General features: G+C 49.7%; 1 protein-coding gene across 1 annotated transcript in view; it reads right to left on the bottom strand.

The window, feature by feature from the left end:
• ADAMTS17 (ADAM metallopeptidase with thrombospondin type 1 motif 17) overlaps positions 1-22725 on the bottom strand; it is a 393371-nt gene that overhangs the window by 102613 nt on the left and 268033 nt on the right. The window contains exons 14-16 of the mRNA XM_052659846.1: positions 22167-22333; positions 12297-12424; positions 932-1052 (exon numbers count right to left, since the gene is read on the bottom strand). Of these exons, the coding sequence (XP_052515806.1) occupies positions 932-1052; positions 12297-12424; positions 22167-22333 (416 nt within the window). The remainder of the gene's footprint in view (positions 1-931; positions 1053-12296; positions 12425-22166; positions 22334-22725) is intronic.

The raw sequence follows: 22725 nt of genomic DNA, 5'->3' as shown, positions 1-22725 counted from the left end.
CCGCTGATCACCTGAACCCTGCGACTTCTCCAGGCCCGGGCCGGGGGCCGGGCTACATCTGGGACACGGGAGTCACAGGGGCTCTGCAGCCCCAGCCAGCAGCCACATCACGGACGTCCCAGAGCATGGGGCTTCAGGCATGTTTAGGGATGTGTGTAAATGCTATCCTTTTATTGACAGAAAATTCAGAGTCAGAAAAGAACCTCATCATTTTACGTGGGTAAAAACGATGTGGACAAGTGTCTTTGTCGTCACCTTTGTACGCGGGACAGACAGACGAGCTGGCACGTGCTGAGGGGGGCGGGGGTGGGGGGAGGCTGGTGGGACAGGGAGCCACTGCATGAGAAAGGACCTCGGGGGCCAACCCACAGCACTGGGGCAGGCTATTCACATCAGAGAACCTAAACATGTCATTCTGGCTATAATGTTTTTCTCTGCCTTTCAGAAATCCTAAGACTAAAGTGCAGGGTGCCCTAAATACTACTGTGGGGGCATGCTCAGTCACTCAGTTGTGTCCAGTTCTTTGCAATTCCGTGGACTGTAGCCCGCCAAGCTCCTAAGCTCCTCTGTCCATGGGGATTCTCCAGGCGAGAATCCTGGAGTGGATTGCCATTTCCTTCTCCAGGGGAATCTTCCCAACCCAGGGATTGAACCTGCGTCTCTTGCATCCCTTGCAACGGCAGGAAGATTCGTTACTGCTGTGCCACCTGGGATGCCCCCCTAACTATTATTAACTAGTCCTTACATGTAAGATGCAAGGAAGGCAAGTGATCATTGACTCTGGGCAAGAGAGGACCCACTAAGATTGGCTTTGGGCAATAAAATGCACAGCACTTGCAGGCTGTCCGGTTGCTGCAGCAACACCTCGGGGCCCGTGCTCACCTGTCTGCTCTCAGTGGCCGGGGTCACCTTTCCCGAGGCCCGAGCTCACCTGTGCCCCGAGCGTGGCTGAAGTCGCCCTTGACCACGCGGCAGGTCTTGCCATCCCCGCTGCAGACCCCACACCGGTCTTCCTTGGCCGCAGACCCGATGATGCCATCACAGCCGATTTTCTAAACAAGCAGAGTGCTGGGTTATTCTGAGTGCAGCACTCAGAGGCACACCCTGCAGGGCTGACTCTCCATGAGACCCAGCAGGCTGGCGCGGGAGGGCTCACACCTCCAGAGGCCCAAGCAAATATTTTAAAACCAGGAGAGAAAAAGAATACAATCCAGCTTGTATTACGTTTGCTCTTACACCACACAGTCATCAAATACCTGCGTTAGTGTCTGTTAGGGAGGAGGGATCTGTGAAGGCCCAGGGGCCTGGAACTCACACTGGGGCCCGGGCCAGGCCCTTGGAGCCGCCCAAGGTGGGACCGTGGGGAGAAGGGAAACCAGTTCCCACACCTCCTGGCATGGCCACAGTTTCACAAGACCCATGATCCCCTTGGAGCTGCGTGAGTCCGTGATTCTATCTCGGCTGGAATAGCCAACAGTCTCAGAAGACACGGCAGACACCATAGTGACTTCTCTGCTGGGGTTGGGAAGCCCAGAGCCCACTCGGGCCGGCTGGGCTTGAACCCCCTAGTCCTCAGTCAGGGGGATGTAGCCCAAGAAGATACCCTGCTGCTCAAACTTTTTCAAGGAGGCCTGTCTGAGGGCAGAGGAGGGTCACCCTGACCCTGGCTGGCCCCAGGGAAGCACAGTCAGTTCCTAAAAAGTGGGAAAAGGTTGTGAATTCCTGTTTCTCCTTAAAAAAAAAAAAATTCATGAGACTTTTATGGTCTGCAAAATAACATACCTGAGTTTATGTTACGGTAAACACTGGTGTGTTTAATTATTTGCTAGTTAAATTGCTAAAATGTCTCTCCACCCTTCTGCCCTGGAGTAAAGAATTCCAGAACAAGAACTGAGTCTCCACTGCCCTGTACCCTGCATCAGGCCATGAAGGGTTCTAATCCAGACAAGCCAGGCCCAGGTGACTGCACTCCTTCTTCCCTCTGTGTCCCCGCTCCCACGGGGGCAGGGCACGGAGTAGAGCCAGCTGCACCGCAAATCTCCTGGAGGCGAAGGTTTGGCCCTGCAGCTCACCCACTGAACCAGAATCCTCTGTTTCATAAGGGCAATGATTCTTAAATGTCAAGGTGCATCTAACTCACCAGGAGGGCCGTGAAAACACAGATGCAGGATCCACTCCCGGAATTTCTGATCCAGCAGGGCTGAATGGACCTGAGTATCTCTATTTCTGTGAAGTTCCCGAGTGCTGCTGTGGCTGCTGGCCAGGACCACACTCAGAGAACCCTGGCACCGTGGCATGCTACACGAAGCACAAATGAGGCTTCCCCGTCTCCAGGTACTCTCAGCTCTAGACTCCTCTCACACTGGTTTTCTATTACTCTCTTAATCACACTGTGGCTCAGCAATAGTGGGTCTCTGATTTGAGCAGGTACCACTGATATCTCAGTCAGGGTGTCCGGATAAAAGTTTTCTGGATACTCTAAGCTAATAGCCCTCCTGATCTGGACAGCTTTCCCCAGCCCAGCGAAGGCACCTGGCAAACCTAGGGGCCACACAGTGGGTGTCTGGCAGGGCCAGGAGCAGTCCTTCACCTCCTGCCTCCTGGCCCCAGGCTGGCTGGGGAACCCTGATGTCCCCAGCCTGGGACTGAGGCCACTGTAAGACCTTCTGGACAAGGTCAGGCCTCTCCCCAGAGCATGCTGGGTTTGTGAGAATTTTGAAATGCTCAGAATAGGGAAGCTAAAAGAACACCAGAAACACTACCTTTGGGAAAAGGAGATGTTGGGGGAGAATCCATGCCAGAATTTCAAAAGGCTACTTGTTGTCTGGCTGAGATCGTGTGTATGTGGCTGTGTGAGCGCGTGTGTGCACATGTGTGTGTGAATATGTGCTCAGTCGCTCAGGCTCCTCTGTCTATGAAGTTTCCTGGTGAGACACGGCTAGGAGGCGAAGTCTGCATTTCAAATCTGCCAGACTAAGAATTCACCTGGATACCAGACTGACAGGCATGGGAGGAGCTTCTGGGAGGAGCAGGACAAGGGAGTCACTGGGAAGAAGGGCACCACTTTCCTAGATGATCAAACCGCTTTCCCTCCCAAGAGTCCCCTGAAAGAAGGATCTTGGGGGCGAAAGAAAGTGAGAATAAGGAAGGGCAGCAGTGCAAATGAGTGCTCGCAAAGCCCCTGCATAGACAGAGCAGCACCAGGTGTCCTCGGGGGCCCCCTCCCCCAGCAGGAGACACTGCCGCCGCTCCGGACAAGCAGAGGCAGGTAGGGGGCCCACGGTGAGAACCACTGGGATACTCACCATTGCTCCTAAAACATAACATAAAGAATGTGTGCACGCTTGCTCAGTAGCAGGCCCCAACTGACACCGAGTTAGACCTCATGGGATCCAATGTTTAAGAATATGCAATGTTTGGAATTGATTTCTGTTTATTCAGGGATGAAGTCACCATCAGTTGGGGGCCTGGTGAGACGAGACTGTCCACAGGACTGCTGGGCACCTTGCAGCTTTGCAACACTTGGGTATGCTTGGACTACAAGGAGCCAGCCCTCGCCTCTTTTCTGAGAGTCCAGGTTATTCACAGGTAAGTCCAGGGGCCCACTGTCAGCATCTGTTTCTCTCAGGAGGCACTGTACCATCCTTTCCAAAACATAAGCCCCCTGCTTATATTTTCATTGGGGGGATGACTCTTGAGGGCTAAAATTAGTCTACCAAGATGGTAGGCCCTTCCACACAGTCCTCACTCAGCACCGGCTAAAGGAACAATGCCTCCTGGTCTGACCAGCTGTGGTCAATGTCCAGAACAGAGAGATGACCTCCTGGGCCCAGGAAGACAAGCTCACCAAACTTCAGCACACTGCAGTCACCTGGAGGCCTGGGTAGGTCACCCACTGCCCAAGGATTTGTGTTGCTGCTGAATTCCCAGGTGAGGCTGCAGGCCCAGGGCCTCGTGGAAGACCACTGGGCTAGGTTTGGAGCTCAGAGAGGGACATTCTTGGAGACAGGCACTGCTGAGAGACGCCCCCGGCCCCCTGCCCGCCCGTGTCCTGAAGAAGCGTCCTTCCCGTCAGGAAAGGTCCTGTGTCTGGAGCTCCCACTGGAGCTGTGCCCCTGAGCCAAAGCAGTTCTGGGCTGAAGACCCCTCGACAGATGTGGGGACCTCCCTCTGCTCTTGGAAATCGGGCACACTTACAGTGGTGCTCAGGTCAAGTAAAGAACCTATGGGAAGCTCCATCATGACAGAACGTCAGGTTATAAATCCCAAAACACTTCGGTGAGGGCCTCACAGATCACCTGGATGCCGGTTTATGGCTGCTCAGAACTTCCGACTCACAGGTCTCCACCCAGGAAGCAGAGACCCAGATCTGGAACCTTCAGCATCCTTGTTTGTAGGACTCACAGCATCTTCCATGTTAAACTGTCAAAGGCTGGATACAGGGGGAAGGTTCTCCATTATTTTCTCTTCTTTCCTTACCCAGCATTCTGCTTTAATCTTAAAAACTAGCTTCTTTTGTTAAAACTTCACCTCTCAGAACAGAAGTGTCCTCAGACATGACTTCAGATTGTAGCCAGCTGGCTTCTGGATTAGGGCAAAGCTACTGGGCAGTCAGCTTCTCTTCTGAAAATGCTGTGCTAATGCCAATGTGTGAACTGAGGAGAGTTACACATTTGGATACGAGCCTCAGTTTTCCCATTCTAAAAATGAGAGTATTAACCTCAGCCTCTGAGGGTTGCTGCAGAAATTATCTCTGTTCTGGTTGGAGAAACCCAAGCTCACCTTTCAGGCCCAGATGAGAGGTGGGCCCTGTTGGGATGGATGCTCCTGGGCCACCTTCCTTCTATGGGGCTGCGGGACAAGCTCCCCCTCCTCCAATCTGAGCAGAGTAGGACTCAACAGGTAATTGTCATCTCTCCCTTTTCTGCCACAGACTCCCTCCTTTCCAGAAAAGGCAGAGGGGAAGGAGAAGGCATGCAGGACTACATCTTCCCTCTCTGCACACGAGCCAAGTGCAGAGGCCCATGTGCAGGCGGGCTCGCCTGTAATGTCAAGCAGCCCCACCTGCAGCAGGTCATGGTCTGTCCCCATGGGAGTCTCAGGTCAGGTACACAGAGGGATGCGGGCAGGGTCACCCTGCAAGTTAATTCTTCGGGGCACCCAGGGGCTGGGACAGTTTTGCGTGCTGTGCTCTCTGCCTGGTATTATTTTAGATGACAACTGCATTTAAAGGCAGGGCATGCATGTCTCTGAACAGCAGTGAATCTGAAAACCAAGGGGCAACAGCCAGACTTGGAAATCTGCCAACAGTGGTATTTCCTCCCTCTTCTACAGCGTAGTTCAAGAAACACATTATATACTTGGAAGAGGCTGGATTCTCCGCTCCCCCCACCCCCCGCCCAGATGCTGACTGTCACAGATTTAATGACTGTTTATGAGGCTTGGTGTTCTAGCGGACAAGATGACAAAACCAAAGGAAACTCCAAACAATTCACTCTTGCGTCTTCCCATTTATCCCAGGGATCACTTTTCCACATACACTAGGAAAACCTGCTACCCGTTTCTGAGCTTTCAAAGCAGTTGCTAGTCAGCATCTGTTGGTCAGAGCCCTGTTCTGCTGATGAGCCAGGGTGCAAGTGACACCAAGGGGAGGACACTGTCCAGGGTGTACTTAACCAAAGGTTCAGGATGGCTGGGATCTGGTGGGAAAGGCACAAGTTCTTTCAGTAAAGACAGTTCCTACGGAACATGCAGAAAGCCTAGGAGGGCATTAGTACTCAGTGCTGTGTTCTGGAGGATCGGGAAGGATGGACCATGAACAGCACAGAAGTGAGGAATATCCACTTCAGTGCTGGAAAACCTGAATGCTTTCCCCGGCATCCTGCCCGTCGATGGACGATCACCAGCCACAGATAACCTCCTGGTCACCGCATCCACTGACCATGTCTCCATCCTCATCTTTGGCCAGTCACTCTTTAGCATCTGATTCCCCATCTGTGCTGTGCATTGATTCATTCACCCAAAGCATGGTCCCGTGCCTGTTCTGTGCCAGACCAGGAATAAACATGCTAAGACAGAGGCCGAGTAGGGGGCAGACTCTTGTGTGCTTCTCCCAGGCCCCGTGGATGGCTCTGCCCCCTCCTCTCTTGCCCTGGACTCTGCAGAAGTGGGTAGCTCTTGTGCCCCTTCTGCTCCTGATTTTCCTTGGTAATGTCACCTTCTCCTTAAGCTGCAACCATCACTCACGTGCAGACGGCTCTTAAACCTCATACTTGCCCGCCACCCAGGCTCACGGGGGGCTGGTCTGCTGAAAATCTGTACTTCCCCTGACTCTCCGGCCAGGACACTGACCTCAGTGTGGCCACCCTGAGACACCGGCTCCTCCTCTGTAGCTGCCGGCCCCGGACTTCTCAGTTCAGGACACCTCCGCCCGCTCTCCTGGAACTCACAGACATGGCTGCCTTCCCAGCCCTGACCCGAGCCCTCCAGGCCGCTTCCAGTCCTCTTCTTGATACACTCACTCAGGTGCTGGCTCACGGCTTGGTCCCCTGAGACCCCTCCAGTGTCTGTTTCTTGTCTGTACTCACAGCCACTACCCAGGTGAGGCCTGATTACTCAGCAAAGGGCCGATCACATGGGTTTTCTCTCTTCTGCTCCAGGACTAACCCTCACTGGGGAAGATGAGCGGGTCATGGCCATGGACCCCACTGCCTGGAGAGCATGCCTGCATTTCCTTGATCTCGTCCAAACCCCTTGGCTGCTCTCCCTCCTCCTCCTGGCGTACACCATGGCCCACTGCCTCCCACCTGCTCCCACGAGCTCCACCATCAGAAGAAACCCGGAGCCCCACTGCCCCCGGCCAGGCCCTGCACAGCCTGGGCCCTGGTGCCTCCCACTACCCACCCCTGTTTCTGGAAGGCCTGGCCTCCCCTCTGCGTCCTGCGAGGAGCACTGGCCCCACCCCAAGTCTCCACTGGCTGGCTCTGTCTCTTCACAGGGCCCCACCATGCCGCCCACAGCTTACTTTCCATGACCCCATTTCCCTCCTCACATGGGCCAGACTGAGGGGATGACCGGGTCTGTGAGTATACATGTTCCTCGTCTGCACCATGTGTGGGGACTGGGACCCTCTTGGTCCTGCCAAGCACTGCACGCCTAGCATACTGCCCAGCGCACCACCCAGTGCATGGAATGTTCTTTCTGCTCTTTCTAAACCCAGTCTCTCACCGGCTCTTGATCATACCTTCACCTGTGGTTGTTAGGGTTTCACGAGTCGGTCTTACCTTCCCACAGATGGACCATAAGCCCAGGAAAGAGGGTGTCTTATAAACCTGTGTTCTTGTCCTCACCCCAAACACAGTGGCCTGCGTGGTAGGGAGCACAGAACGCATGTTCAAATAAAAGCATACCAATGCCGACCTCTCATCAAGCTGGGGGAACAGGAGGCTTCAGTTTTCAAACCAAGTCCTCTGCCTTTTCTTCTGCACCACCAGCCGGACAGCACAGTGCATTCCCTCAACCATGCCGTTTCACCTTCTCATGTTTGAACTGGGACTTCCTCACACAGATTTCAGTGGTCCTCATTTGTGTTCATGTTCCTGGCTGAGAGGAGAAGCACTTCCTTTCTTCAGCTTAATGGCTATCTTCCAACCACTGCCCCTCTCTCTCTGCTGTAAGAGGGACATCACTGACTTCTTACTTTAAATTTAATTGCTGCCTTCAGCCAGCGATGCTGACCCCTCCTGGCCTCTCCCGGGCTCCCAGGTCACTCCACCAAGTCTTGTTGGGCTCGTCTTCCTCCTTCTGGCCTTCACCCTCATCCTGCTAAACTGCACCTCATTTCTTCAGAAGGATGCATGGAAAATAAAACTTCTGAGTTCTTCCATGTCCCAAAATTATTTTGCCTGCATGCTTGGTTGATCATTTGGCTGCATACAGAATTCTGTAATTATCTCAATTTTCTTGCCAGGGTCAGTTTTCCTGTTTGTTTTTCTTGGTCTTTTCTCATTCCTGCTGCTGGTTTTCTTCAGCGAGCTGATGATCTCTGGCTGACCACTTGTATTTAAGAATGAGGCACAGATGGCCAAGTGACGGACCACTTTGGATGCAGGGTGGCAGGCTTCCATTTGGGCCAGGCAGGAGGGAAGCTGGACTCTGCCCTTAGTCCCAGAGGGTGGGCACTGCCCTGGAGCACTGAGGTCCCTTCCCTGCTCCAGCTGCCCTTGAACAGCTTATCACATGACTTTGGGAAAAAGCTTGAAGATAATTCCCTAACAGCTTGTCAAGCTCCAAGTCCCAGGCCAGGCATGGTCACCAACCGTGACTCACTGTTTGCAGCCAGCTCCTCACTTCCACCCTCCATTCCCAAGTCCTAGACTTCCTCAAGCTTCTTGCTTTCTTTTCGGGGTGACTCTCCATCTGTTCCAGCTTTGGCCTCTGTTCCTTCAGTAAAACTTCCATCCACTTCTGCCTTCTTGTCAAAGGATGGCCTCTGCTTTTCTTCACCACCATGGTGTGTGCTATGCTGCCTTAACCATTGGATTAATGGAGTCCTGGGATGGAAGAGGGGTGACCATGTGGCTTAGTCTACAGGCTTAATCCGAAAGTTGCTATGGGAGGTTAATCAGGTGAAAGGGATGCAGGGTATGGCATCAGAGGTGTAAGCACTGCTTTGGATAAAGGTCCGGCACCAGTAATCACACACTTCAGGGTGTCAGCTGAAGGGTGAAAAGCAGCAACCAGGTGGGCATATTGAAACACAGGCCTACCTATACATAAACACCCAGTAGAGCTTCCTGCAAGGAGATCCAACCAGTCCATCCTAAAGGAAATCAGTCCTGAATATTCACTGGAAGGACTGATGCTGAAGCTGAAACTCCAATACTGTGGCCACCTGATGAGAAGAACTGACCCATTGGAAAAGACCCTGATGCTGGGCAAGATTGAAGGCAGGAGGAGAAGGGGACGACAGAGGATGAGATATTTGGATGGCATCACTGACTCAATGGACATGAGTTTGAGCAAGCTCCGGGAGCTGGTGATGGACGGGGAAGCCTGACATGTTGCAGTCCATGGGGTTGCAAAGAGTTGGACACGGCTGAATAACTGAACTGAATGCAACTGAGAGCTTCCTGCATGCTTGTGACCCCTTCTTTACACAACGGGACTCTGAAGTCAGAGTCTCTTATAAATCTCCAAAATCCCATCAGTAATTCTACTTGCCTAATAGAAAACCAATGTACACAAAATAAGAGATAAATAAATTCTGGACATTGAAAATGGTCCATTGAAATGGGCTCCAGATTCCAGAATCACTTAAGTCCCTAAGAGCCAGTGACCCACCCAGTCTTCTTTTATTCTTTGTGAAATGCAATCAGAGACTGTCTGTCCTTCAAGATAGCTCTTTGGAGAACACAGATTATCAGATACCATCCCTTCACTGAAGAAGCTTACAGGCCCTGAAGGTGTTTTGCTGTTCATCAAACAAGGGATCCATACATGAGCTAGGGTCCCAAGGAAACGTGGCTGCAGTTAGAGTATATTGGCTGCAAGTGTACATAAGCTGATGAAGCCAAACACATCTGGCCCCAGACGTGTTCAGCTGTTTGACTCACCCCTTACCGGTCAGCAGCTTTGAGGCAAGTTGCACATCAGAGGGATATTAACTTGATTTCTTTGCTTCTGGAGGCCAACAAGAGGAATCATTAATGATGGGACTCCTGATTTATAGGGACTTGCTGAAAAATAGACAATGTTTGTGTTTCTTCCCCCAATTCACTCACACTTTTATGAGCGCTGTTAAGTTTCATTTTAGCATGTTAAGTAATTTGTGACTCACTGAAATGAAACTCAACTTGGTCCTCATAAAACAGAGTAAAATGGTATTTCCATGTTTCATGTTATGGTTTGAATCAGCCTGCTATTTGGAGCTCAGTGGAATCTTCTCAAAAGGCCATTTTGGAGCCTCTTGTCCCTGCCGTTCCCCACCAACTAGTCACCATGCTTCTCAGAATTTCCCAGAACTCCTTCCGCTACCCTAAAATAGCTAAATTTACAGCTGCAGAGAACAGCGGGAAAAGCTAACAAGTAAACCACAGCAGCATTTCCGTAGTGCTGTCTTACATGAAGTATGGAAGATTTCTACCTTTTTCCACTATAATTAGGCGATGGCATCAATGAACAGGTCAGACCCTCTGCTCACAAACCCCCTAAGGTTTCTTTTTATTAATAATACTATTCTCTTTAACCAACATTCCTTGCCTGACTCATTTACAAGGACCACAGAAATCCAGAACTTTCCACCTTGGCAATCACTATAACTAAGCATAAATACTATATTTGTATCTAATTTCTTACAGTGTTACTTAAACATGCTTAATGGTATTATAAAACTTCATTAACTCTGACATTACTAATTTGAATTTCTGTGAGTATTGAGTTAACCATGGGCAAAAGTAAACCTTCACAGATTCCCTCTGAAGAATGAGCACTATTAGAAAAATTACAGATGGGATTTAACTTCCTTCAGAAAGCCAGTTTCTCTCATGAGGTGCTTGCTGGTAGGTGCTGATGCCACCTGCCAGGACAGTGGCCTTCTGCGAGGACTGGTGGGCTGCCTGGAGGCAGGGGGTCACTGGGGGGCATCCACGTAGAGGTGATGGTACTTCCAAGAACAAGCATGGGTCTCCCCATTGTCAGGATGAGGCTCCAAGGATCATGAACGCCATTCACTGTAGTGCACCGTGAAAGGGGCCACTGTCTGCACCTCTGCGCTCCCCAGTGCCCCTGCCTGGAGGGGCTGTGCTGGTTAGCACTAGTCTCAGTGCAGGGTGAGTAAATATAATGATGGAGATGGTGGAAGAGCCATTTGAGATGGACTCGGAGGTGGTAACGGGATAGAGGTGGGAGCAGAAAGGCAAGTGTACACATGGCATCCCTGTCACACTCAAGTGCAAGCCAGGCTCTGGCTCAATGGTTCCCTGATGGGATTTTGGAGATTTATAAGAGACTTAAAGCTATTAGAATACCTTGGGTGGCCTCATGAACACCCAGCTGTACTCACAAAAGAGCTGAGAGTTTTGCTCTCACGGCACAGGGGAGCCTCTCTAATGGAAAAGGCTGTAATAAGAACTAAGATTGTGGAAAGGTCACACTGGCACTCACTGCCTAGAGCTGAAATCATGAATGGCCTTTTAACATGGACCCTGCTGGCCAGAAAATGTCAGGATGCTTAGAATTGTTTCCACATTGGTAAGAACACTGCAGAAAACGCTGCTGAGAGGCTGGAGGTGGCTCAGCTGGTGCTGCTTTAAAGAACACACGTGCTTTTAACTTGGGATATGTTTGCTAAAGGAACATACATACTTGGGCCGCACTGTGGTCCCTGCAAGTGTATGCTGTAATTTATGATGGAAACAAATCTCGCACTTGACTTGTTAGCAGGTCTACCGAGAAGCAGAACCATCAGCAATTTCTCATTTCAACGATAATGATAAGATCCTGGTTCACACTGTCTGAGGCTCTGTACATTCTTTGCTACAACATGGCAGCCCCAAGGGCCCATCACCCCTCCTTCCCTGGAAGGGTGCCTGGCCAATGCTCTTGGGCACCAAGTGTCTATCGCCCTCACATATTTATATTTGATAACAAAGCCACACAGTGCCAAAGGAATCTGGACATTGTCAAGTTTTTCCCTGAAAAATTCCAGTCTTGGACTAGCTTGGACTTTGCAAGGGGAAAAAAATCCACTAGGGTTAAAATCATTGGCATCCTCTCTCCTTTCTCTTTTTGCCTTCTTAAATGACATCTTTCATCACGCTAGTGAATCACAGATATCTAACACCAGGATGGGTTTGTGGATCATATTCCAGTGAGTGGAGCCCCAAAGCCAGGCATATTCACCTCCCTAGGTACCACCTGTGAAGGCATCAGCTCAGTTGTACTGTATCTTTGCTAGCTAAACAAGCAAAGCTTGCCCCCAAACACACATTCACGTACATCCTCCAGTCCACCTAGCAGCCTACCTGCTCTTCCCTTTGTCCTGATGTCCAAAGTTACTCTAAGATGTTTGTGATGACCATCTTGCCACTGCTCTTTCAGCACCTCAACTCTTGGCTGGCTCAGTCACTGCTGAGGGAGGGAGGGGTGCCAGGCTGCAAGAGGCAACACCACCCGCGGGACGCCTTCTTGAGAAAGTCCACTCACCCAGGCCTCCTGAGGCCTCTGCCATCCCACGCTCCCCCTGGAGGGAGCCTCCCCTCCAAAACCCTGCCAAGGACACAAGGAAAACACATCACCTGGCACCTGCCATGCACGCAGAGATCCGTCTCGTAGGGCCCGCAGGGCGTGCCGTCCAGGACTCTATCGGCCACCAGCAGAGGGGACTCCTTCCCAAGGGGTGAGCAGTAGAGTTCACACGGCTTATCTGAGGAGGGAAAGGGGTGGACATTGACGTGGGAAGGGTCTTGGGCGCCAGGTGGTGTGAAGATGCTTGTAGGCGCAGGCCAGTCCAAGAGACGAGAAATTGGCATGGGACCGAGGTCACAGGTACAGAGCACATGCTGCACCCACCCCTTTGAACACGTGACCCCAAAAATGGAAAAAGACCCTCCTCTGACTCAGGGGAACGACACGCAGGTGAGAGCACTGTGGGCTTTTCTTCAAGTTGTTTTCTTTATCTTTTGCAAAGATACAGTATTTCTTTTTCCTTAAAGTACTTAAAAACACCAGGCTGAACAAACATTTTGTGGAGTGCTAACCTCTAAGCAAGTTGAATATTTACCAAGGGTGGGCCTGGGGTGGGGAAGGGAGAGGAGGCGGCCTCCCAGCAAGGGGAACGGCCATGGGGTGTCTCCAGAGTAGTGGCTTTGGCTGAAGTTTTAGTGCCCCTCAACCATTGGATAAAAGATGCAGGGCTGTGCTATGCAGCAAGCAGGTCCTGGAAGAAATGGTGTAGGAATAAGGAACAGAAAGGGGACACATGAGTCTCTAGGACAACTTGTAAGAGCCATTTCCCCAGGCACGATGGAAACCCTGATTTCTCCTGCTGCTGCTAGAACCAAATGAGCTTCCAGAACATGCCATGATCTCACACCTTTACCTAGATTGTTCTCTCTGCCTGGAAATTCCTCCATGCATTTAGCTGTCTGGAATATTTCTAGTACCCCAGAAGCTTCTACCCCAGAGCCCTCTCTTCTCATGCCACCTCTGACTTGCAATCTCCACTTGCACTTTGCACACACCTCCATTAGAGCCCTCAAGTCCTACTGTCTGGGATTTCTTATAAGGTGAGTCCTTTTGCTATGTAAGTTTGAAGGGGGTGGATTGCAAATTACCTTTAGATTAAAGAACTGATGGAAATTGGAACCCTTGGAGGACAAGGAATCAAACTTTCATCTTTGGTCAGTCCCAGGATCTGCCTCACAGAAGGACCTGGTAAATATTTTCATCTTTTGGTATAAACTTCAGAATCAGTTTGTTGATAGCCCCAAAATGACCTGCTGGTATTTTGACCAGGATTACTTAATTTATAGATCAAACTGGAAAGAACTGGCATCTTGATATCTTTCCACTGACATGGAATATTTCCCCATTTATATAATTGTTTTATTTCATTCATCAGAGTTTTATAGCTTTCCTCATACAGATATTATACATATTTTATTAGATTTAAACCTGATTATTTCATTTTGGGGGTGCTAATGTAAACAGCATCGTGTTTTTATTTTAAGAATTTCAGTAGTGTTCCTTTTACTTCTTGGCTGAGAGGCATGGAATGCAGGATCTTAGTTCCTTGACCAGGGATTGGACCCATGACCCTGTAGGGGAAGCAGAGTCTTAACCATCAGACTGCCAGGGAAGTCCCTGGCATTGTGTTTTTAATTTCAAACTCCACTTGCTCATTGCTATTATATAAGGAAGTGACTGACTTTTGTACATGTTGTATCCTACAACCTTGTTATAATCCAGGAGGTTTTTTGTTTTCTGTTGACTCTTTTGGATATTCTACACAGATTATTATGCCATCTGCAAACAAAGATATTTTTCTTTTTCCCCAATCTATGGCAGAAAGTGAAGAGGAACTAAAAAGCCTCTTGATGAAAGTGAAAGAGGAGAGTGAAAAAGTTGGCTTAGAGCTCAACATTCAGAAAAGGAAGATCATGGCATCTGGTCCCATCACTTCATGGGAAATAGATGGGGAAACAGTGGAAACAGTGTCAGACTTTTTTTGGGGGGGTTCCAAAATCACTGCAGACGGTGATTGCAACCATGGAATTAAAAGATGCTTACTCCTTGGAAGAAAAGTTATGACCAACCTAGATAGCATATTCAAAAACAGAGACATTACTTTGCCAACAGAGGTCCGTCTAGTCAAGGCTATGGTTTTTCCAGTGGTCATGTATGGATGTGAGAGTTGGACTGTGAAGAAAGCTGCACACCCAAGAATTGATGCTTTTGAACTGTGATGTTGGAGAAGACTCTTGAGAGTCCCTTGGACTGCAAGGAGATCCAACCAGTCCATTCTAAAGGAGATCAGTCCTGGGTGTTCTTTGGAAAGAGTGATGCTAAAGCTGAAACTCCAGTACTTTGGCCACCTCATGCGAAGAGTTGACTCATTGGGAAAGACTCTGATGCTGGGAGGGATTGGGGGCATGAGGAGAAGGGGACGACCGAGGATGAGATGGCTGGATGGCATCACTGACTCGATGGACGTGAATCTGAGTGAACTCCGGGAGTTGGTGATGAACAGGGAGGCCTGCAATTCACGGGATCACAGAGAGTCGGACATGACTGAGTGACTGAACTGAACTGTGGACCTTTTACTTCCTTTTCTTGTCTTATTGCATTAGCTAGGACGTCCAGTAAGCTAGGACTTACATTGTTATAAGTAAGCAAAGTAACAATGCTTCATTTAACAAATGTGGATAGAGGACCTCTCTCACACAAGGCACTGTTTGAAGTAGGGACAAGAGGACTTAAAAAAGTAATAATACAAATGGTTTTGTTCTTTTGTAGATAATTGAGAAAGATAAATGCACCATTTTCTCTCTCTCAGTCACCTAATTCTAATGCAGTTTCTATGATTATTTTGCAAAGGAACTTCCAGAGAGAGAAACACCATCTTTGCATTGTTTCTGCCAAGCCTTTTATCTCCACTATGAGCCTTCCCCAGGAGGGTCTTCTGGTGGCCTCAGATAAACAAAGGCACAGGCAAAACAAAAGGCTTCTGGAGCTGACATGGCCTCAGTTTAGGCTTTGGCATCCTAGCTGGAGAGGTCTTGTCAGAGCAGACATGTTGCCTCAGCCAGGTTCACTTTTGTGATTGGGTGACAGACACTAAACTGCCACTGTGCTCAGCAGCTTTCCATTGAGCTCCTCTCCCATGTAGGGCTACTGACCAACATGTCCACTGGGAAGCTTGTCTTAGAACACTAGAAAGGAGTTATAGGGGTCGAGTGCAGATGTTCAACTTGGCTGTTCCAGTTAGTTGTGGGGGAAAAAAATTCAACTGTGAAGGGTAGTTTCCCAAGTAAGCAAAGTAACAATGCTTCATTTAATAAATGTGGATGGAGGACCTCTCTCACACAAGGCACTGTTCTAGCACTGCTTGGGAAAGAAAGATGAATCACGCATGCTTTTCAAGGCCCTGGTGGTCTTGTGGACAAATAAATAGCAAACTCCTGATGAGGCAGACTGTGAAAATACTCACAGGTCTGATCTGAGCTGTCAGAAGACAGGCATACTGGAAAGAATGATCCATTCCCCCAGGTGGCAGGCTGAGGTCAGCTGTCCCTCCATTTAGATGGAATAACCCCAGATGATGGTCAGTGAAAGAACTATGGGAGACTGAAATGTAAACTGAGGTCAGGTTCTGGGAGGCTAATTTGACAAGAATTTGGGGGTGCTCTTTGGGACCCTGAGCTTTCCTGTGAGCATGTTGGGGAGCCACTGGGAGAGGGGCAACACAGAGTCCCAATCTTGAATGGATGGATATACCTTCTCCACAGGCTTCCTCTAGTGTTTCACTGTAAGGATGGATCCCTTGGCCAAAGCAGTTTCAGAATGAAGGGTTACATTTAAACTGAAGCGCTGCCTCAATATCTGCAGTAACTGAGCTTCGAGGAGATTCATTCAACTACAGTGATAATGACAATGGTGATGATGATAAAATCATAAATGACATTGTCTGCTGTGTGCCTTGCAGCATGCTAAGCAGTGTCTGTGCATTTCAGGAGGCTGCTGTCATCATTCCATCTTACAGCTGAGCACGTGAGGCTCAGACGATATGCGTGGCTACCCAGAGTCCCTTGCCGGGCAGGGCCAAACCCTGGTTTATCACTATTTTCCTTCTGAATTGAGAACTCTGGGACGCAAAGGTACCAAAGATACCGTGCTGAAAACAAACCACCACTTTTATGAACTTCTCTGGCTTCTGAGTATATACGGTGATATAGGCAGAAATGAAAATCGGATTTGGGTAGAAAAGTAGAGGCTCTCTGAGGTAAGTTAGAAAGACCAGACTTGAAAGGGATGAAGATGGTCCACCCAGGTTCTTTGATGTGAACATCAGGGAAGTAGAGACTCTGCAAATCAGGGGATCCCAACCTCAGATGGAGGGATTCTGACATGAGCCCAGGAAGAAGGTACACTCAACTCTACTCTCCCAGCTGCAGACACGGTCCTTCATGGCGTGGGCAGTCTGGAGAGCCTCAAGCCCCACAACAGAGCCCAGAGGTAACACTTCCTTCCCCTGCTCCGCTGAAACTCACTCCATTTGTCCATCTCCTTTTCTGAGGATTCTACTCAGAAATCAGGGCACCCCACACCCAAAGGGACACAGGATTAACTTCATAAAACTTGAGCATCTCAGAACCTCTCAAAATTCTCTGAATATCCCCCTCTGAGCTGCCCTGGCTGGGCAATTAATTTCTGATAAATAACATGAGGTGTTGGGTTTCAACTCTGGGCAGTATCAACACTCTTACATCCTCAGTTGTATGTGCTGCGCTTAGTTTCTCAGTTATGTCTGACTCTTTTGTGATCCCATGGACTGTAGCCTGCCAGGCTCCTCTGTCCATGGGGATTCTCCAGACAAGAATACCAGAGTGGGTTGCCATGCCCTCCTCCAGGGGATCTTCCCTACCCAGGAATTGAACCCAGGTCTCCCACATTGCAGGCAGATTCTTTACCATCTGAGCCACCAGGGAAGCTCTTAGTTGTATAGAGGGAGGTAAAAATTTTCTTAAAAGTTATACAACCATATACCCTAAGGAAAGAAGCTTGGAACATCCCTCTTGCCTGGCTGATGTGTGCCAAGATGAAATCTGGATTGAAGCTGTTTGGGATCAGTTCAGTTAGGTCACTCAGTCAGACTCTTTGTGACCCCATGGACTGCAGCATGGCAGGCATCCCTGTCCATCACCAACTCCCAGAGCTTACTCAAACTCATGTCCATTGAGTCGATGATGCCACCCAACCATCTCGTCCTCTGTCGTCCCCTTCTCCTGCTCTCAGTCTGTTTAGGGTGGGTCCCAGCTTTCCACTGACTCACCTGTTGTCAGGACTTACTTGATGGGGAAGCTGCAAACAGGGAAGGTGAGACAGGCTTGGGGGCTTGAGAGCCACACCACCACATCTGCTTGGTGGAGGCTTGGAGGACTTGCCCTGGTGCTCTGGGGCCAGAATGGTGAAGAGGACACTTGTGGTTCTAAGTGCTTTTGTCGTCCTCTCTCTGCCAGAGGTTACAAAGTCTTACTAAGGTGGAGACTAGTTAACTTTGAGGCCATCATAGCTGCTCACCCCAGCCCTGCCTGGCCCTCTGTGAGGTATCCATGCTGAGGAGGCTGCTTGGATCTCCAAAGCTGCCCACCATGACCCACAGCCAGGCCTCAGCTGATTGGACCAGCAGTGGCCACCTGACTGCAGCTAGACCAATCAGAGTCTTTCTCCCCACCACAGCCTCATAACCAGGCCTCAAGCGGCCTCAGTTGATTGGACCAAGAATGGCCACCTGACCACAGCTACACTAAATCAAAGTCTCCCAGAAAATCAGCACTGAAAGTCAGATCAGTTCTGTTCAGTCCCTCAGTCATGTCCAACTCTTTGCGACCCCATGGACTGCAGCACGCCAGTCTTCCCTGTCCATCACCAACTCCCAGAGCCTACTCAAACTCATGTCCATTGTGTCTGTGATGCCATCCAACCACCTCATCCTCTGCTATCCCCTTCTCCTCCTGCCTTCAATCTTTCCCAGCATCAGGGTCTTTTCCAATGAGTCAGCTCTTTGAATCAGGTGGCCAAAGTACTGGAGCTTCAGCTTCAGCTGAAACTCAGGTACAAAGCTTATTCCAATGAATATTCAGGTAGAGAGGTTATATGTGCTCAAGGTTGATGGATCTCTAAGAAGTCTACACTTCCTCATCCACAATTCAGAAATCCAGAAGCTCTGAACACTGCAGGCATTTTTTTTTAAACATTCACAGTAGACATAAAAGGCTGCAAAACTAGCCTTGACTGACATGAGGTTGCTGGTAGTATGCAGCAACCCACTTAAAGACTGTTCCCTGGCAACCTGGAGGTGTCCGTGTGTCTGACTGAGGGGTGCTTCCCAGGACCTGGCTGGGGTATTAAGTAATACATGGTTGATGTATGGTTGGTATTCTTCCAACAGCTGAAGTGCTCTGATCTTCCAACCACATCTGACCCCAAAGGATCTGGATACAGGAGGAGGACTTAATAAAAGGTGCTGTGGGCTGCCCATGAGCCTGCTCGTGGACAAGCTGTGAGAAAGCCAGTCTGCAGCAGGGACAGGAAGTCATGGCTCACAAACACAAGCTGTGCTGAACACGGACAGAAAGTCCTGACATCTTCAGAGACCCTGGCCCAGAACTTCCTCCTGGCCCTGAGGACCTGTGAGACACCCTCCATCTTTGCAACCACTCTCTTTTTTTCACTAAGCAATTCTAGCTGCCAGCTTGGCCAAGCTGGAGTGAGAGAACCCTGACTGTCGGCCCTTCCATCCCCAGGGAGGCTCAGACCCACAGTGGGTCCTGCCATGTCACAGAGTGAGTTTGAAAAGCACCTCCACATCCAGACAGGGCCTTTGCCATCGCCTCTGACACTTCAGTGGGCATGTGGCCTGCTGGTCTGGGCAGGGAGGACTAACCTCTTGAAGGCTTCCACTCCAACGAGATTCCACGGGGAAGGCAGAAAAGGGGTGGGTTTGGCAACAGGCCACCTCATTGGGTTTCTGTCTAAAGGCTTTTCCACTTAGAAATATTTTTTAAGGAGAGTCTTTGTCTTCTTTTGGGGGTGGTATGAATTTGTGGTCCTGAGCTCTCCCTTGGAAAATCTACCTCTGTAAGAATTCATTTTTTTTCAAGAAGAGAAAAAACATATATATATATAGCTTCCCCTTTCTTGAACTGTGCGTCACTCGCCAAAGAATTCCACAGCGATAGCGATGCTATGAATGGGGCAGTCATAATGGGCTTCAGAAGAGCCCAGAGCCCAACCACAGGAATCGTTCCTCTCACGGCTGAGCTAGAATTGTGCCTTTTATAAATGGAGTTGTGAGGGGAACACTTATAATCTGTATTCTCCCCCTACCTTCTGAATTGGCCATTTATTATTTTGCTTTTATCCTTGTGAAACACTCCTTTAAAAAAAAAATGCTGGCTTCTGTTTCTATTTGAGAAGGAAATGAAACCAAACATGCAAGAAGCCATGGCAATCCCACCCCCAAGGGCGCCGTGTCAAGCTACCCCGGCAGAGCCCTGAACTTGAGGTCTTTTCTTCAAAGGCAGAGTGCTCACTGCCTTATCACATAGGGCTGCACTTTTCAGTTCAAAGGCAGGGGCACTCTGGCTGTAATTATTCATTGCTTTGGCAGAAACCAAAAGTGAGTGGGTCAACACACATTCTGAACCCAGCCAGCTTCCCCAGATAGCTGCACTTGGAGGCTTCCCTGAAGGGGGCTCTGGGCAGACATCAGCCTCAGCCACTGTGATGATAAGGAACCAAGCGGCTCAGTGATCCAAAAGTGGTTACAAGGAAAACAGAAGTTTAATCTGGACTTGGAGAAATCTATGGAAAAACAGATATTTCAGTGGGATTTCTGCATTGAATAAATGAGGCAGGAAAACTGAAAATTGGAGCAAGAGACCAAGGAAAGAATAACAAGGCCGAGCACATGGCCGAGGAGAAACGAGAGTGGGGCGCGTCTGTCCAGGCCTGACCTCTTCTCTCTCCCAAGATGAGGGAGAGGACAGGCAAGGGACCAGAACCCATTTATCCAGGAGTGTGGGGATGGGGCTGAAGGTGTGCAAATGCGCTGGAGACCTGGCAGCCCCTGTCGGCACTGTCTCCTTCCCGAGTAGGGTGCCTGGGACATCTAGAAGCCTCGAGCGTCTGCCTGCATCAGACGGATGCTGGATGCCGAGGCAGAGCTCTGAGGCTCTCGTGAGCCTCGGCCTCCAGCTGCCTGTCCCCCTTTGGGGGGCGCGGGTCTCCTCTCTCCCTAGACCACAGGGAAACCGGAGAGTGTGAAGGGCATCCTCCTGGAAGTCATCTGGTTAGGCGACAGGGCAGTGACAGTCACACAGCTCCCAAAGGTGGTGGTCTTTGTGAAAGACGAAAACGTCTGAAGGACTCCCCAGTGCTTTAAAATGAGCCCATCGCCGGTTGGGTTGACGTTCTCTGCGACAGTTTAGAACATCCCATGTGAGCACGAAGGAAACTAATGGGTCAGGTTGTTGGGTTAAAAGCTGTAGGTCTGGGCTCACTATTTCCTGAACTGCCTGGGCCTACCCCCGGCACAGCTATGCACACTTGAGCGTGTAACAGAGTGTAGATTTCAGAGATTCTTTACGTGACAGTGAAGTAACCTAAGTCCTGACACAAGAACTTCATTTTCCTGCAAAATACTTCAGAGACTGTGTAAAAATCAGGCCCAGTTGCCTGAGTTCTTACTAAAGCTCTTCACTCAGCACTCACAAATTTTTCTTTCTCATTCGAGTACCAGAAGCCAGCTGGTTATTTTCTGAGTCAGCAGCTCCTCCAGAACTGGGGTCAGCTCCCTCCCAGCTCCTTATCAGCTGCAGAAGCTAAGGCATGTCACATAACCTGTAACCTCTCACCTTCCACACAGCTTGTTTTGGACATTAAATGACATGATGCATGCAGAGCTGACTTGAGCCTGGCACGTGGTATGCTCCATAAACGGGACCACGCTGTCATCATTATAATGCACTCTTGTTTCCTAAAGATGAACAGAATCTTGAGAATGAAAAAAACCCTCAAATAGTCCTCAAATAGGATATCCTTGTGGACAATACATAAACATCACAAATTCAACAGACATGATACTCCACCTAGAATTTGATCAGTCACTGGAAATGCTTGCAGTGGCCCAGGGGGCAGAGTCTCTTGATTTGAGAGAAAACCATAGGAAAGAAAAGATGACCTCTGCTTACTGTTATCTTCACCAAGCTGTAAACTGTCCTCGAACAAAAATGAAAACAAACACAGATACAGTGAACAGGGCAGTGGTTCCCAGCAGGGAAGGGGGGTGCGGGGAGGGTAAAGAGGGCCAACTGTATGGTGACAGATGGAACGGAACTTCTCGTGGGGAGCACCCTGTAGTGCATACACAAGTGAAAAATACAGCGTCGCACATGTGACATTTATATAATGTTATAAGCCAACGTTACTTCAATTAAAAAAAAAAAACTTTTTCCCAAACACTCTACTCAAGGAGTAAGAGCCAACCCAAGATGAAATGCAAGTAAAGTAAAGAAATGCAAGAAAGCATCACCACTGGAAAGAGAAACAGCAGATGCATAAACCCGCTGTCCTGCTCCTGCAGAGCTGTGTTCTCAGGGTTGGCCCGGGCCTGGCAGCACAGGGCACGAGACGGCAGGCTGCCAGCACACCCGGGCAGGAGAGATCAGGTCCAGTGCCTGCCTCACGGCTGCTTTTGGGAAATCTCACCGAGCTGGGTCATCCAGGTCCAACCCATGGCTCAAGAATTGGGTCCACAGCTGAGTCGGGCAGGACCGGGTGGATTTTGGAGGCGGGGATGCCTGAGGGTTTTCCCAGGAGGTGTTTATGGCACTGGGGGAGGGGAGAGGGAAGCTCTGCTGAAAGGATGTGCCCTGTGCCTTTACCGTCAACCACCACTGCAGTGAGCAGGCCCTTCTTCTTGCTGCTCAGCCGGTCGTACGTCTGGCACTGCTGGTCACGGAAGCTGGGCAGACCCTTGGGACAGGGCAGGTTCTCACAGACTGTGTGCTCCACACTGGCACCCAGGCAGTGCGTGCCTCCTGGTCCTGGGCTAGAAGGAAGAGAAGGGTTCATGTTAACCAGACAGGCTGCAGAAACAGCAGGGGAGCTCACAGGTGGCTTCTCTTTCCAGGAGGGGGAAGGGCACACAGGGTTTCCAAAGCAACACCCCCTCTCCTCTTACACACCATCTCTCAGCAATCCAGGCCCCGCGATGACGACATGTTAAGTAAGCCATGAGAAAAATACATCCAAGAACTGTAAATCAAGGTCATCTGGAAATAGGATACGGGATGGATCAGTTCAGCAAGATCCCAGAATTGTCTTTTATCTGAACTTAAAACTTGACCATCTGTAACACTGAAAACCCCAAGGGGAATTTTTGGCGTGTGTGGGTTTTTTGATTTTTTTTTTCTCCTACAGAATGAAGACCTTTAAATGGCT

Source organism: Budorcas taxicolor, chromosome 21, assembly GCF_023091745.1.
Source record: "Budorcas taxicolor isolate Tak-1 chromosome 21, Takin1.1, whole genome shotgun sequence".
NCBI lineage: Eukaryota > Metazoa > Chordata > Mammalia > Artiodactyla > Bovidae > Budorcas > Budorcas taxicolor.
This window is presented reverse-complemented; position numbering and strand designations above follow the sequence as displayed.